The following is a 13,912-nucleotide window of genomic DNA, read 5'->3' on the forward strand; positions in this document are numbered from 1 at the left end:
TCCATCCTTTTATTATTATTTTTTTGTGTTCTATATATTAAATTAATAGATAATAAAAAAAAATATTAGATAATAAAAGTTCCGAATTCTAACTTTAATTATACAGCTACTTTAAAATTCTTAAAGTAGTGTTTTGCCATCTATAACGATCATATCCGGTACGCTCCAAATTCATTCAAAATACATATCCACTAGTCTAACTGTCAATGTAGTTGCCACAGTATGGTTTATTTCTTTAAGAGAAAAAAAAAAATTGCTACTATAAGTAGCCACTTGTTGTTTTTTATTTTTTTTAAATGATATAGTGATAGATAAAAATAATATTTTTTAAAAAATAATATAACGATAAATTTAGAACAATAATTTATTTTGATAAACTTTTTCATTAAAAGTTATATATGAAATAAATTTTAAATTTTTTAATTGAGAATTGATAAAAAAAAGTAAGTAGTTTATATGTTAGTGTCCTCTAACGTGTCCTCATGTACCACAAGCCGGTTGTCTTTCTTTACATCTCGGTCATTGCCTTCTAAATACTGTTTCGATTAATCTGCTAGGCTTAACCTCCTTATCTATGTTGTTTCCTTCTTCTTCATTAGGACCCTCAAACGATGCACGGCTAAATGCTGGACTTGTCATATGTGACGATGTCATACATGGAGAAGGGGAGTGAAACCATTGTCTAAAAGGTCTAGCTAAAGCCTGGTTAGATCCAAAGAAAGGGTTTGCTTGTGATAGATTAGAGTATTGCTGGATGTGTGAAGAGTGCCCGTGGGATCTAAGTCATGTGCGAAGAATATGGAGAGTATGATGTCCTACCCTGGGATGGCCCAAGAGTGTCAGATGTACATGTATGCGATGGCCCAGGACGGATGACTATTAACCATGATATGCAACAAGTAGTGGAACCGGCACACATGTAGTGGAAGGGGGAATAAAAGGAACTTCGTGTCAGCGCTCGAGAAAATCCCTTGCTCGAGTCCAGGCCATGGTGAATTAATGTCTACTTCTTCACTGATTGTAGCATTTGAAAATGGTGGTTGAGGTTGTGAAGGTTGGAAATGATATTAATAAAATAATTAAAAAGTATTTTTCATGATCCTCGTACGGTTGAAAATGAATTAAAAAAAAGTTGACCAGTGCTCCATATACTGCGAATAGTAGTGGAGGTTGTCTTCTACTGCTCCAATAGAACAAATACGTTATAATTGTGTATTCCACATGTCAACCCATCTAGAATGCATCCCCAGATCGCAAATCAGTAAAATGAAATTCATCGAAAGCGTTAAATTATTTATAAAATTTACTATATTTAAAAATAAGAAAATATTAAAAAAGTTTAGACATAAAAATGCAATAAATTATTTACATCTAAAATAATTATTAAGTTTTTTTATAAAATCATGTAATAAATATAAAAAAATCTAATTGAAATAAATTTTACATATAAAATGAAATATACACATAATGATATATTTATTACGAGGAAATATACATTTCAAGGCATACCTCACATATTTCAGTTTATGCATCTAAATGAAATATCCCATATAACAAGTACATCTATAATGAATACTACATATAAACATCACAGAAAAAACAAACCTACATATACACATATAATATACAACATATTAAATTTCATGTAATAAAAATTTACATAGCTCACGTACCCCTTTGCTTTCTTTTTTTTATTTTTTTTATTTTACAATAATCAACATCCAAATAAATATAAAGAATCAAAAGATTAAAATATATTATATATATATATATAATATACAAACCTCACTTACGCAGTTTGTTTCTTTCTAACTCCACAAATTTTCCTTTTTTCTCTTTCTTTTTCCTCCCTTCTTTCTCTCCTTTTTCTTCTTTCTTCAAAATTGTAAGGGAATTTGGAGAAGTTGGAAGCCAATACATATAGGAGTAATGTTCAGTTGTTGGGAGCATTTAATAAACATTTATCGCTAGTCACAGCAGCGATCAATTTGTCATAGGCTTGTCCCATCCTTGCAATCCTTTGCAGAACCCCTGAGATTCTTCTCTGCATGCGTGGTTCTCACCGTATGATCGACACTATACACAATCACACTGGTCGAAATATCAGCCAGTGAAGGTCTGACTTCAACCCTCTCCACCTCACAAAAATCAGCATGTGGGAGGAAATAACCCATCTATTTATTTATTTATATTTACTTACTTAAATAAAAAAATCCAATAATTAATACATATTTAATTTAATTTATTTTAATAATAATGAGAGTCTCTGTAAAATATTCAATTTATTATTTAATTAAATAAGATTATTTCATTAATTTTTATTGTTTTTTTAAAATACTGTAAAAAAAAGAGTTTAAACTGTGAATCTAATATTTTCCATTAATATATTTGAGATTATTATTTATAATTATAAGATTATAATAATAGAATATGTAATATGCTAATAAATAATCAATAATCCATTGCGAAAAAAAGCTAGTCATTTTAGTTATTTAGTTGGAGTGATTCTGCTTTCTCCATTCACTTGTTAATAACAATTGTTTTTTGAAATATCTTTTTTTTCTTATAAAGAAAAGGTATGGAAGGATAATTACAAAAATAATATTTAAATTTGTTAATATTTGATAATTAAATATTTATTTAAAAATTATAATTTGATGTATAAACCTATTAAATATTTATGATTAAGTATATATAGCAGGTCAATAACAATTTTATAAGTTATCTATATCGGCTAATTACAAAATGGTGTGTCAACTTATTAAAATTTAATAATCAAGTATTTAAACTTTTAAAAGTTATAATTTAATGTATAAAGCTATAAGTTATTAATATTTGAGTATATAAACCAGTCATTATATATATAAAAAATTTAATATGAACAAATAATTCTATTATATTTTCATAGTGAAATATAATATTTATGTGAGAGATTACATAAAAGAGGGTAAATCTTTCATATAAACAATAAAAATTGTAAAAATACATAAAAATATATAAATAAATATTATACATGTCATAAGAAGATGTATTAACATTATAATTAAAGTTATCATCCTCAATAGTGATTGATTTGTTTTATATGTTTACAGTAATGGAGCTGAAGAAGATAATTTATAGCTCAAAGTTGGATAAAGATTTTTTTAAAAGAATTGATGAAAATATAGTGAGAACTGTGTAATGATGGTGGTAGTAAAAATAATGTATTAATTTATTAAAAGTATATACTATTTAAAGATTTTTTTGACATTTTGTTCTTTTTAGTCTACTAAGTGGATAATATGTATTTTAAAATTACAAGTTGTTATTGACATGCTATATATACTCAATTGTAAGTGTTACTAAATACATACTAAATTGTAACTTTTAAAACTTTAAATACTTGATTGTCAAATTTTAATAAGTACACATGTAATTTTTAAAATTATCTACTTTTTTTTTTTATATAGGCGACTGATTTCATACACTTAAATATTAATATTTTTCAGTTTCACACGCTAAATTATAATTTTTAAAAATTTAAATACTTAATTTTCAAGTTTTTATAAATTTACACATCATTATTGTAATTATTCCTTCTTTTTTTGACTCTTAATATGTTTGCCTCCTGTCAAACTAACGATGAAAAGGAAATTAATGGATAATCATGCGGAAACAGAAAAATGAACTTAGATGATTTTGTTAGCCGCATATGCTTGACTAATTTCAAATAAATAAATTAATAACTTCGGCAGCTTATTTTCACTTTGAATATCGAGAATATACTTTGTTAAACTCTTTAACTTATAGCTTTATTTTATAAAGTTCTTTAATATTTATTTTATTTTATTAAACTCTTATATTTATATTTATATTTTTATTAAAAATCTAATAGTATTTAATTAAAACAAAAATAATAATACAAAGGTCCAATAGAACAAATAAAAATCTCATAAAATATATATAAAAAATTTTAATAAAGTCAAAAATAAAAATACAAGAATTTAATATAAAAGCTAAAAGGTTTAATAGAATAAAAAAAAAAAGTTTGAGGACTTAATAATGGGTTTTGCCTTGAATATTTACAGTAATCCCACTAATAGGATAGGGTAACTGACTAGGATAAACTGTTGGGTGTTTGACTTACAGTTCAGTATTACACATCACCTGGAACGGCTAAAACCCTAGGATCGAGCACTAATACTTCAGGTATCAACAAAGATCAGCTTAAACTCCAAACGACTCGAAAAGCTAAGGAAGTAATGTAAAATCTTATCATGACGTCACCAAAACGTAGACTATCCATGCATCCGTACCCCTAGGCAGTTACAACATAATTGCGGGGTTAGAAATACCTTTATTCCCTTTTCAAGTGACCACGCCCAACAGTCAGGTACATATATCCATATCCTGTATGCATAATCTATGTTTTTTTAGATATTCAATATAGTTACTCTGCTAAAATCACCTTAGATCACTAATTTAACCATCAAAGAGCCATTCTGGACATAAGGTCCAATAGCCTATTGACCTCTTCTTCCCGTGATTTAACAGGGAGCCCAAGAGATACATCCAATAGGTTATAAATGATTCCATCAATTGGCACTGTCTATGGAAATAATTTTGTGTTCTTGCTATACTTTGAAAATTTCTATTATTTGGTTTCGTGTGGAGCAACAACAAACCTAGGAGACAGTTCTGGCCAATACCTACCATCTTCAAGTACTCAAATCACGACTGGGTATTTAACCCCACCCGCATTATCTTTCCTACCCTCAGGCTCAATCATAAACCCTTTCACTATTAATTCCATGACTACAATCATCCTTACTGTACCCAAATTCCCTAGCCTCTCTAACGTGGGTGCATCACCTTCCTATGTTGGAACCTCTATCACAGCTGCAGATACTGTTATCCCATTCAGAGTATTAATCCTGCCACTAAATTCATCCATCCTCTCTACTTCCCATAATCCTCAGGACATGATTTTATGAGCGTCGCAGGCAATGCTAAGCCAGTTCTAATCGCAGCTCACTCAACTCTTGGCAACCTACATATGGCCCCTACCAACAAATCAAATTCCTACCTTAAACCCAAACATCAACTAGAACCAAACACATGTAAACAAAGTTGTTTCACAAAACCTGAATAATTAGAATCCAAATGGGCTAGAATGCTCAAGAAGAAGCGCGAGTCCTGCCTTGAAAAGATCACAAGCGATCCCCATTAGGACCAAGACGAAGAGGTAGCAAAATCTCATGCTACTCTAAAGTTTAAGGAAGAACAAAACCAAACTAGCGAGATCTACAAGCAAGTACAAAAAGCTTTAAGGAGAAGAGAAGCGGAGGAAGTAGTGGAGTAATACATGGACTTAGGATCCCCTTTGGTTAGCTCCATACTAGCAGAGAAGTTCCCCATCAAATTGTATCCATCGCAGTAGGATACGTTCGATAGAATGGGAGATCCTAGGGTCCACATGTCTAAGTTCAAGATAACGATGTAGTTATTGGACATGCCCGATGTAATTTTATACTGGATCTTCCCGAGCACGCTCATGGGCTCAGCTCAAAGGTGGTACAGGAAGCTAGGCAAAGGCATAAATCTATCATTTAATGAAATACAAAGGTCATTCATCTTGAAATTTATCATAAACATCCCTAGGCAGCATATGATGTTAGAGCTTTACTCTTGCCGACAAGGGGAAGATGAGACTCTGAGGTCCTATATAGAGAGATTCAATGTTGAAGCAATCCAAATAGAGAATAATAGCATACAGACCACCGCCATGGCCCTAAAAGAGAGAACCTGGTTCGAGAAGCTCATAGACAAACTTAGAATAAAAATCCTATAATCAATTTTTGAGCTAATGGCTTTAAGTCGGAAGTATGTTGATGTGGATGAAAGAAGAAGAAATGATAGGAAAATAGAGTAGGAGGAGAGGGCCCGGAAGCTGGCCAACATGGAAAGGCAAGACAATCGACCCACCCAAGGCTCTAAATCCTCAAGAGACCAAGACCACCACCGATCGTAGAGATATTCTAGTTTCATTAATGACACTCCTCTCAGTAAGTCATGAGCCAAAGTCTTAAATGTGGATCTAAGAGAATAAAAAAGAAGTAAAATGGCCCCACCAGATTAACACCTACAGTATGGCAAGTCGAGACAAGTCAAAATACTGCAATTTTTATAAAGATTTTGGCCATGACACGAGAGCTGTTGGGATATCAATAGAAATATTGAACACTTGATATAAATGAGTGCCCTTAAGCACTTTGTTGCAAGAAAAGATGAAGAGAAAGCATCAGAAGGAAAATAGACTCAAGATTTTGTGCCCAGTTGATTAATAGTAAGTTTGGTTTGGATGTTGGGTTTGAGTCAATTATATTAGGAGAATTTACACTTGTTTCATCCTTTTTCGAATATGTAGACTAAGTATTTGAATAGAAAAATTGATGTTTTAAGCCTATGATCAGAATTACAATTGGATGAAATTTGCACTTTTAAATTAGAAGTTTGGTAAGATTGATTTTATTTACTTTAATATTCAGCTTTTATTATTTTCTTATTTATTTATAATTTTAGTTCAATAATTCAAGATCTCTTATTTTTATTATTTAACTTTGAGAAGCTATTCACATTGATTCCCTTGGGATTTGACCTAGTTTCACTATTTTCATAAGTTAGTTTAGAAAAATCAGTAATTTATTTTGAAGGGCTTCGATAACCCGTTCAACAAAGCGGAGCTAAGCGCTAGAGGTGAAGTCATCAAAAGTCATGAGAATATGAGAACAAGAACAATCATAGGCAAAGAGAATAATAACAAGAAAATAGGAAAGCAAAACACGCAGCACAATCTCACAAGGAATATTTAAAAACGAAGACGGGAAACTTAAAAGCCAGGTGAAAGGTGAAAGGACTTCCAAATAACCAATTAATGCAGACGGTGATAGGTCACTTAAGAGAAGGTAATATTAATGAAAAGTACTAGTACATTAGGAAAAGAAAAGTAAACAAAAAGGATATCTTTTGTGGATCGGTGGATTAGCTCAGCCTCGTGATCATCCAGGTAGTCTCCCACATTCAAAGGAGGATCCTGCCCTGAGGATTGGCATCCCCAGATAGGTCCTGAGGTGTCAACCCCCTTAAAGGCTCATTGGGGAGTGGTCGAATCAATGATGTTAAGATAAGGACAAGAGTCCACAAACTTCTTAAGTCGGACCTCATGGGGAAGAGGTCATTGAGATGCCTCATCCTCAGCAGCTACATGGGAACATAACTCGATTAGATCAATAGCATCTAGGAAGGAAAGGATTGTGCTAGGGAAATTGGCAACAACAACGACACCAATTGCTTAAACATAGGCAGTCAGAAGCTTGCTAAACAGTTGTTGCATCCAAGCCTTTTCGCATACAGCCCGATCCTGCAGCGATTAATTTTCTAACTCCAAGCCTTAGCATTGCTCAGAAAGAAGCGAAACCATCTTATTCTCCTTGAGCCTGGCTTAAGATCAACCTTCATTTTTGCCCAGGACTCATGCATCTCCTCAAGCCTCTTATACATCTCGGCATTAGTCTTGTGAGACTTTCAATAAGTAGCCTCAACCTCACACCGATCTTTCTCGATCATAGCAAAGCCTTATAAGGCTTGCATATAATACATGATGGACTTGCAATACTACTCTTGGCCCATCTCCTTCCAGTTGGTGACATCTGCCTCCAACTCGAAACAAGACATAAGGTGACCGCATACCTCAGGATTTTGGAGTGCAAGGCTTTAGATTATCGGTCATCCACTTAATAATATTGCAAAATCCTGGCTTCATCTTCTTCGGCATACCCCCCTTCGGTGCCCTCTATAACAACCTTCCCCTTCTCAGTCTGGATCGACTGAGTTGTGCGATTATTCTTAGGTGGAAGGGGAGGGGATAAGTCCTCCTAGTGGATTCCTAAATGTTTGGAGTAGCTATAGTCACAAAAGAGCCAGCACTAGCAACTCTGCCAACTTTGATTGCTTAGAAGAAATCCATTTTTTAAAAAAGAAATAAATGATGGTAAGTCGAATACAATAATAAACATGTATACCTAGAGAAAAAGTGCAAGAAAAGTTAGCATTGTTAGCGAGGCCAGGTCAAATGGAACATCCAACCCGGTTAGTAGCAACACTAATAGGAGAAATTTCAATGCTCGCACAACAAAGGCGCCCCAAACCTTTGAAAGCCTGACCGCTAAAGAAGGCTCATCCCTAACCTTAGCCTCTCTACCTAAGAAGAATCCCCCTCATGTACCTCGGTTGGAGCATCGTCCTCTGGGTCCTCAACATAATTTTGGTAATTTTCCTCCAACTAGGAAAATGATGAAGACAAAACTCGAGATATAATGGGACCCTCAACACAACACTCATCCATAAATGCATCTAGCATACACATGTTCTCATGGGATAAATGGACCTAGTTTAGACCAAAAGGATTTGCCCACAAGAACATCAGCCCCTCAAAAGCAGTCTCGAGTGCAATGCAAGAAAATCTGTCTTTCCACTTCTTAACGGGGTAAGCAAGCTAAACACCACGGTTTGCCTAAAATTACAAGTTAAAGATCTTAATAACTTGCCCCTATGGTGTACAAGAAGTGCAAGCGGGGAAGAGATAATAATTCCCCTTTTATTCTAAAAAGCTCTATCAAACTAAAGAAGACCCTTAGGTTGTTCGGGTGGAATTGAGCTAGGGGAATCTGATGATGTCTCATAAACTTAACAAGCAAAGGATGCAAGGGAAAGCGGAACCCAGCGTCTAGTTGCTCCTAAAACACCACTTATATATTAGGACCGGGGTCCTTACAAGCCCTAAACTCCACAACGTTGCTCCTTAGAATATAGTCTTTAGGAATTCTATGACTTCTTTGAATAATGAGAAGGTCATCATCATCAATTAGGGAACTCAACTCACAAGGACAGAGTCAGCCATTAAAGTTAAAAAGCAAAAAGGGGAGAGTTTACCTTAAGAAAAAATTTGGTAAGTGGTTGTAATGAAGGAAGCGAGATTGATAGAGCACAAGTGATGAAAGTAAGCAAAGTAAGAAACGTCCAAAGCAAGAAGCACTGAGACCTTATATAAGGAAGTCAAAAGACACCATAGGGCTTAAAGGGAAGAAACCAATGCTAACAAGCTTTAAGGACAAAAAGGTAACTACGAGTTAAGGCAAACTATCCCTGCATGAACTCCTAAAAATAGGAAAGTACTGGGAAAGTTGATACAGATGAGGTCCTCTCAAAAAAAGGTGAAATTTTTTCCTTTTCCCACTTTTAAGCATTAGAGATAACCGACATAAATGTCAGATTCAAGTACATTTATAGAAAGGGGGACTACTGATAGAATAGGGTAACCGATGAGATCAACTATCGAGTCTTTGACTTATAGTTAGTATTACACATCAGTTGGAATGCCAAAAACCCTACGACCGAGCAATTATACTCAAGGTATCAACAAAGGATGGTTTAAATCCCAAATGGCTGAGAAAGCTAAAGAAGTAATGTAAAACCCTATCATGACATCACCAAGACATAGACTATCAATGCATCCCTATCCTCTAGGCGGGTATAATAGAATTTTTAAGCTGAAAATACCTTTGTCTTCTTTCCCGAGTCACCAATCCTGATGGTCATGTATATATACCCTTATCCTGTATGTATAATTTAAGTTCTTTTATATATTCAATACCATTTCTCTATCAATATCACTTTAGATAACTAATTTGACCATCAGAGAGCCATTCTGAATATAAGGTTCAATGACCTGCTGACCTCTTCTTCCTGTGATTTTACAAGGAACCCAAGAGATACATCCAATAGGCTTTAGACAACATTAGAAATGAAGACAATGAACTGAGAAAGAACCATGAGAAAGAGAAACACAAAATAAAAGAGAAAGGTTGAAAATGAATTTCTAAAAGAAAAGAAATGAAATAGTAAAGAAAAAGAAAGTTGATAGATGTAGATATTTTATTTGGTATGTTTGAAAAGTCAATAAATATATTATAAGTAATTTTTTGAAAAGGTTATATCCTGTCCACATTATCAATTAAATAAGTGGTGTTTATTTTTAGAAACAATGTAATCAAAAAACACATTATTTTTTTGCAATAAATATTATATTTGATAAAAAAATATAGAGGTATAATTTTGATAAAATGAATAAACATTAAAATTATATTTGAGCATTTTCCTTAAAAGAATTCTTTTAAGTTTAGCAATCATTCAAACATATTGTAAATTTAACAATTTTATGATAGTAATACAATTTCAAAAGTAAAATATAAGTTAAATTTTGAAAATATAACAAATTAATATTTGTTAATTTTAAAAAGGATGGAAAAATATTTCAACATAATTCAAATTCAATAAGGATAATCTAAAAGAAGATATTCAATTTATAGCATGTTAGAAAGATTTCATCTTGATGTCGTCAATTATATTTTTATTAGTTTACTATTATATGTACATTTAATTTATTGTTAGTCATATATTATATATTTAAGTTTTTATAAATAAAGAAATGCGATTCTAAAAAAGAATATTATTATCAAAATAATAGCAATAACTCGTATAATATATGTATTGATAACTAGTTAATATTAGATAATTCAATACATTACAATTAAAAAATAACAAATTATGAAATACTCATACCTAAAGGTGGCAAAGTTTGATTCGTAAAATCATCTTATCCAATCTGTTTGAATCCGAACTTTAATAAAAAATTAAATATATGAACTCGAAATGACCCAAGAGTGAAATTTTTCTAAACTCAAAATGATTCAGATTTGAAGTAATCCAAGAGCGGAATGATCTAAAACCCAATTGACCTGGGAACAAAACTATTAGAGCTCGGACCAGTCAAAAATGAAAATAACTCAAACTCAATACCAACATAATCAGAGACTTGATAATACCCAATTTTATAACCGGAACAAACCGATTCAAAATCTAAAATGACCCAACATGTAATTTTTATTTAAATAAAAATAACATTTTTGTGATATTTAATTATCACATATAATTACTTTTCATACTAGTTTTCTTAATATATCTTTTTCAATTAAAAATTTAAAAAATATCTTTTGTAATATTATCTCCAATTTTCTGACCTTTTAAAACTTTTGCTTCATAAATTAGTTTAATATATATAAGATCAACAAATAAAAATATTAACAAGTGATCAAATAAAATAATTTGAGTTAAAGAAATATATCTTTACATTTGTAATCTTATAATTTAATTAGTTTAAGTTTTATTTTAATTTTTCTTTAAGAAAAGAAGAAATTTGAAATCTTTTATAGTATATTCATGAGAGAAAAATTTTGAGACTAAAAATAAAATTATATTTTGAACAAAAAAATTAAATTAGTAATTTAAGAAAAATTAAATTAGTAATTTTAAACATTTTCTTTTAATAAAAGTAAGAAACTGATAATGAAAGATTAATTTAGTAGATTTTTGACGCCGACACCATTTTAAATTTAAAGTTTTTTAATTTATTGATAGAAATACTTTTATAAGTAACTAAATAATTAACTAGCTATTCTTAAAATTAATAAAAGCTTTTCATTTGTTTTATTTAATTTAAAAAAATGGTAAACAAAATAATAGTTCATTAAAAAGGTAGCCATGCATATATGAGGTAAAAGATGGTCCACCACTAGTATAGTAAATCTAAACTTAGGATCTTCAACTATAAAATTTGAAGAAATTTAAATATATAAAGTTTTACTAGATAAAATTCATGAGATTAAAAAATAAAATTAGATAAGTAAATCTGAAAATTCAACTCGAATCCGATAAATTAATCCAAAACCCGACCTGAAATCAAAGGCAACCCGAACTAAATCTTGTCTAAACCCAAAGAGGAGCTAGGCCATAAAGACTTGAATCTTGTCCAGCCCAAACCTGAAACAAATAGAACCTGACATTTGTCCAAACCCGAAATTACCCAAACCCAAAAGAGTTCAAACTCGAAATGACCAAATCCAACATAATCCAAAATCCAAAACGATCAATATCCTAATCCGACTCGACCCATCCATTTACCATTTGTACTCAGACCCTATGTCATCCACCTAAATTTAAAAGGATTATATCCTAATCCGACTCGACCCATCCATTTGCCATTTGTACTCAGACCCTATGTTATCTACCTAAATTTTAATATGCATACTTACAATTGATAGTTTAAATTGTCAACAACTTAATTAAGGTTTAAAATAGGAAAGAAAATCTCATATTATATATATTTAGAGTAGGTATATCTTATTTCATAAATTAAATGGTAAAGTAATTACATTAGGATTTTAAAATAGGAAAGCAAATCACATATTACTATAACTTACCAAGTAAGACAAAAGAATATCATGTTTTTTCAACCACCAAATATGCTCATATCTATGTAAAATTCACAAGAGGTACAATTCATGAAAGCTTTAACCTTATTAACTTTTGAGCTACTTACGTTCAATGTATTAAACGAGTAGTGACAATGAATATATATACATGTCAAAAGAACCCTATAAATAGAGCAACTGGCCTAATGGTAGATGCACCAAACAACAAAACTCAAAAGTATAGAGTGCTAACTTAATTATCATTTGATTATTATTTATTTTGTCTAAAGAGAATAAAGAAATGGAGAAGAAGGTGATGATGAAAATGAATATGGAGGCAGTCCTTTTGCTATTTCTTGTAAGCAATACAATTCAGAGTGTGCATGGTGTCACATGCACAGAAGCCATATCAACATTGGACCCATGTCTTCCTTTCTTGATTGGGACTGAACCAGCACCTACTGAGCCTTGTTGTTTGGGCGTAGAAAGACTAAGCAATGAGGCTTACACCAAGGAAATTCGAAGGGAGATCTGTGAATGTTTCAAGAAATATGGTCCTCCATTACGTGTTGAACCTGAAAAGGCTAAGCAACTTCCTGGCCTATGCCATGTTGAAAACCCAGTGCCTATCGACCCATCTATGGACTGTAGCACGTACAAAAACTACACCCTTTTCTCCTTTTCTCCTCAACTTTGAACTTCTTGCTTGTTCATTACATAATTGTTCTTGTAATTTGTGTTGTGCAGGGTTACGAAGAATTAAAATATTTTCTGCAGACTCTACATTTGGCAGCTAAATGATCTCAACAGAAGGCATTGCTTCGATACTTTTATGGCTGGAAACTATTGTGAAGTCTCGCAAATATCTTTATGCGTGCATGTGCCAGGATTATTTATAATAATGAAATATATATGTCCGTTTTGTTAATCCACAATTTTTGTGCATCTCTCATCTCTATATTTTTCTCCAAACAGTGAGAGCTCATAAAGCTAATTGGTATATGGTTATATTAGTAAAATTTCTAACTACCAAATAGCCTAACTATATCTAACTGTATCTATGAGTGATAATAGGAAACTAAATGAGAAATAAATTATTAAAAAATGAGTAATATTACATAGTCCATTATTTTTTATCACACTTGTTGCTTATATAATATGACATTTATTACTTTTATAAAACTATCTCTTAATATTTTAAAATTAAAAGATAGTTTTATAAAAGTAGTGTATGCTATATCAAACGAACAAGAGATGAGATAAAAAATAATAAAATATTTAGTATTTTGTTTAAACTAATGATGCCACACGCACGATTTGGTGCATTATTATGTTCCGAATCAATGGGAACTACTTGACCACATTCCTTTTAGGACCTTTTTCTTTCAACTTCTTTGTCCTTTATTTTGGTCCTTAAAAAGAAAATTTTTCTTTTCTAGATTAGTCCTTCAAGTTTTGAATTTATTTAGAAAGTCTTCCAAACAGAAAATATTTTCTACGTAGCCTTAACCAAAGGCTATGACCATTTAGAGAGTCTGCTCTTAGTACTATAGCGGACTCAAAGA

General features: G+C 31.5%; 1 protein-coding gene across 1 annotated transcript; it reads left to right on the forward strand.

Annotated features, from left to right (window-relative positions):
* The first annotated feature begins 12,543 nt into the window (after nt 1–12,543).
* LOC8284153 (non-specific lipid-transfer protein AP10) lies at nt 12,544–13,275 on the forward strand. Its single transcript, XM_002520508.3, has 2 exons — nt 12,544–13,001; nt 13,095–13,275. Exons 1-2 carry the CDS (start codon nt 12,649–12,651, stop codon nt 13,108–13,110), a joined length of 369 nt encoding a protein of 122 aa, XP_002520554.2. The 5' UTR covers nt 12,544–12,648; the 3' UTR covers nt 13,111–13,275.
* The last annotated feature ends 637 nt before the right edge of the window (nt 13,276–13,912 follow it).

Source organism: Ricinus communis, chromosome 10, assembly GCF_019578655.1.
Source record: "Ricinus communis isolate WT05 ecotype wild-type chromosome 10, ASM1957865v1, whole genome shotgun sequence".
In the NCBI taxonomy this organism is placed as follows: domain Eukaryota; kingdom Viridiplantae; phylum Streptophyta; class Magnoliopsida; order Malpighiales; family Euphorbiaceae; genus Ricinus; species Ricinus communis.

Bases quoted from the DNA above. Each gene is read 5' to 3' on its own strand.
- LOC8284153 (XM_002520508.3), top strand. From the start codon at position 12,649: ATGGAGAAGAAGGTGATGATGAAAATGAATATGGAGGCAGTCCTTTTG.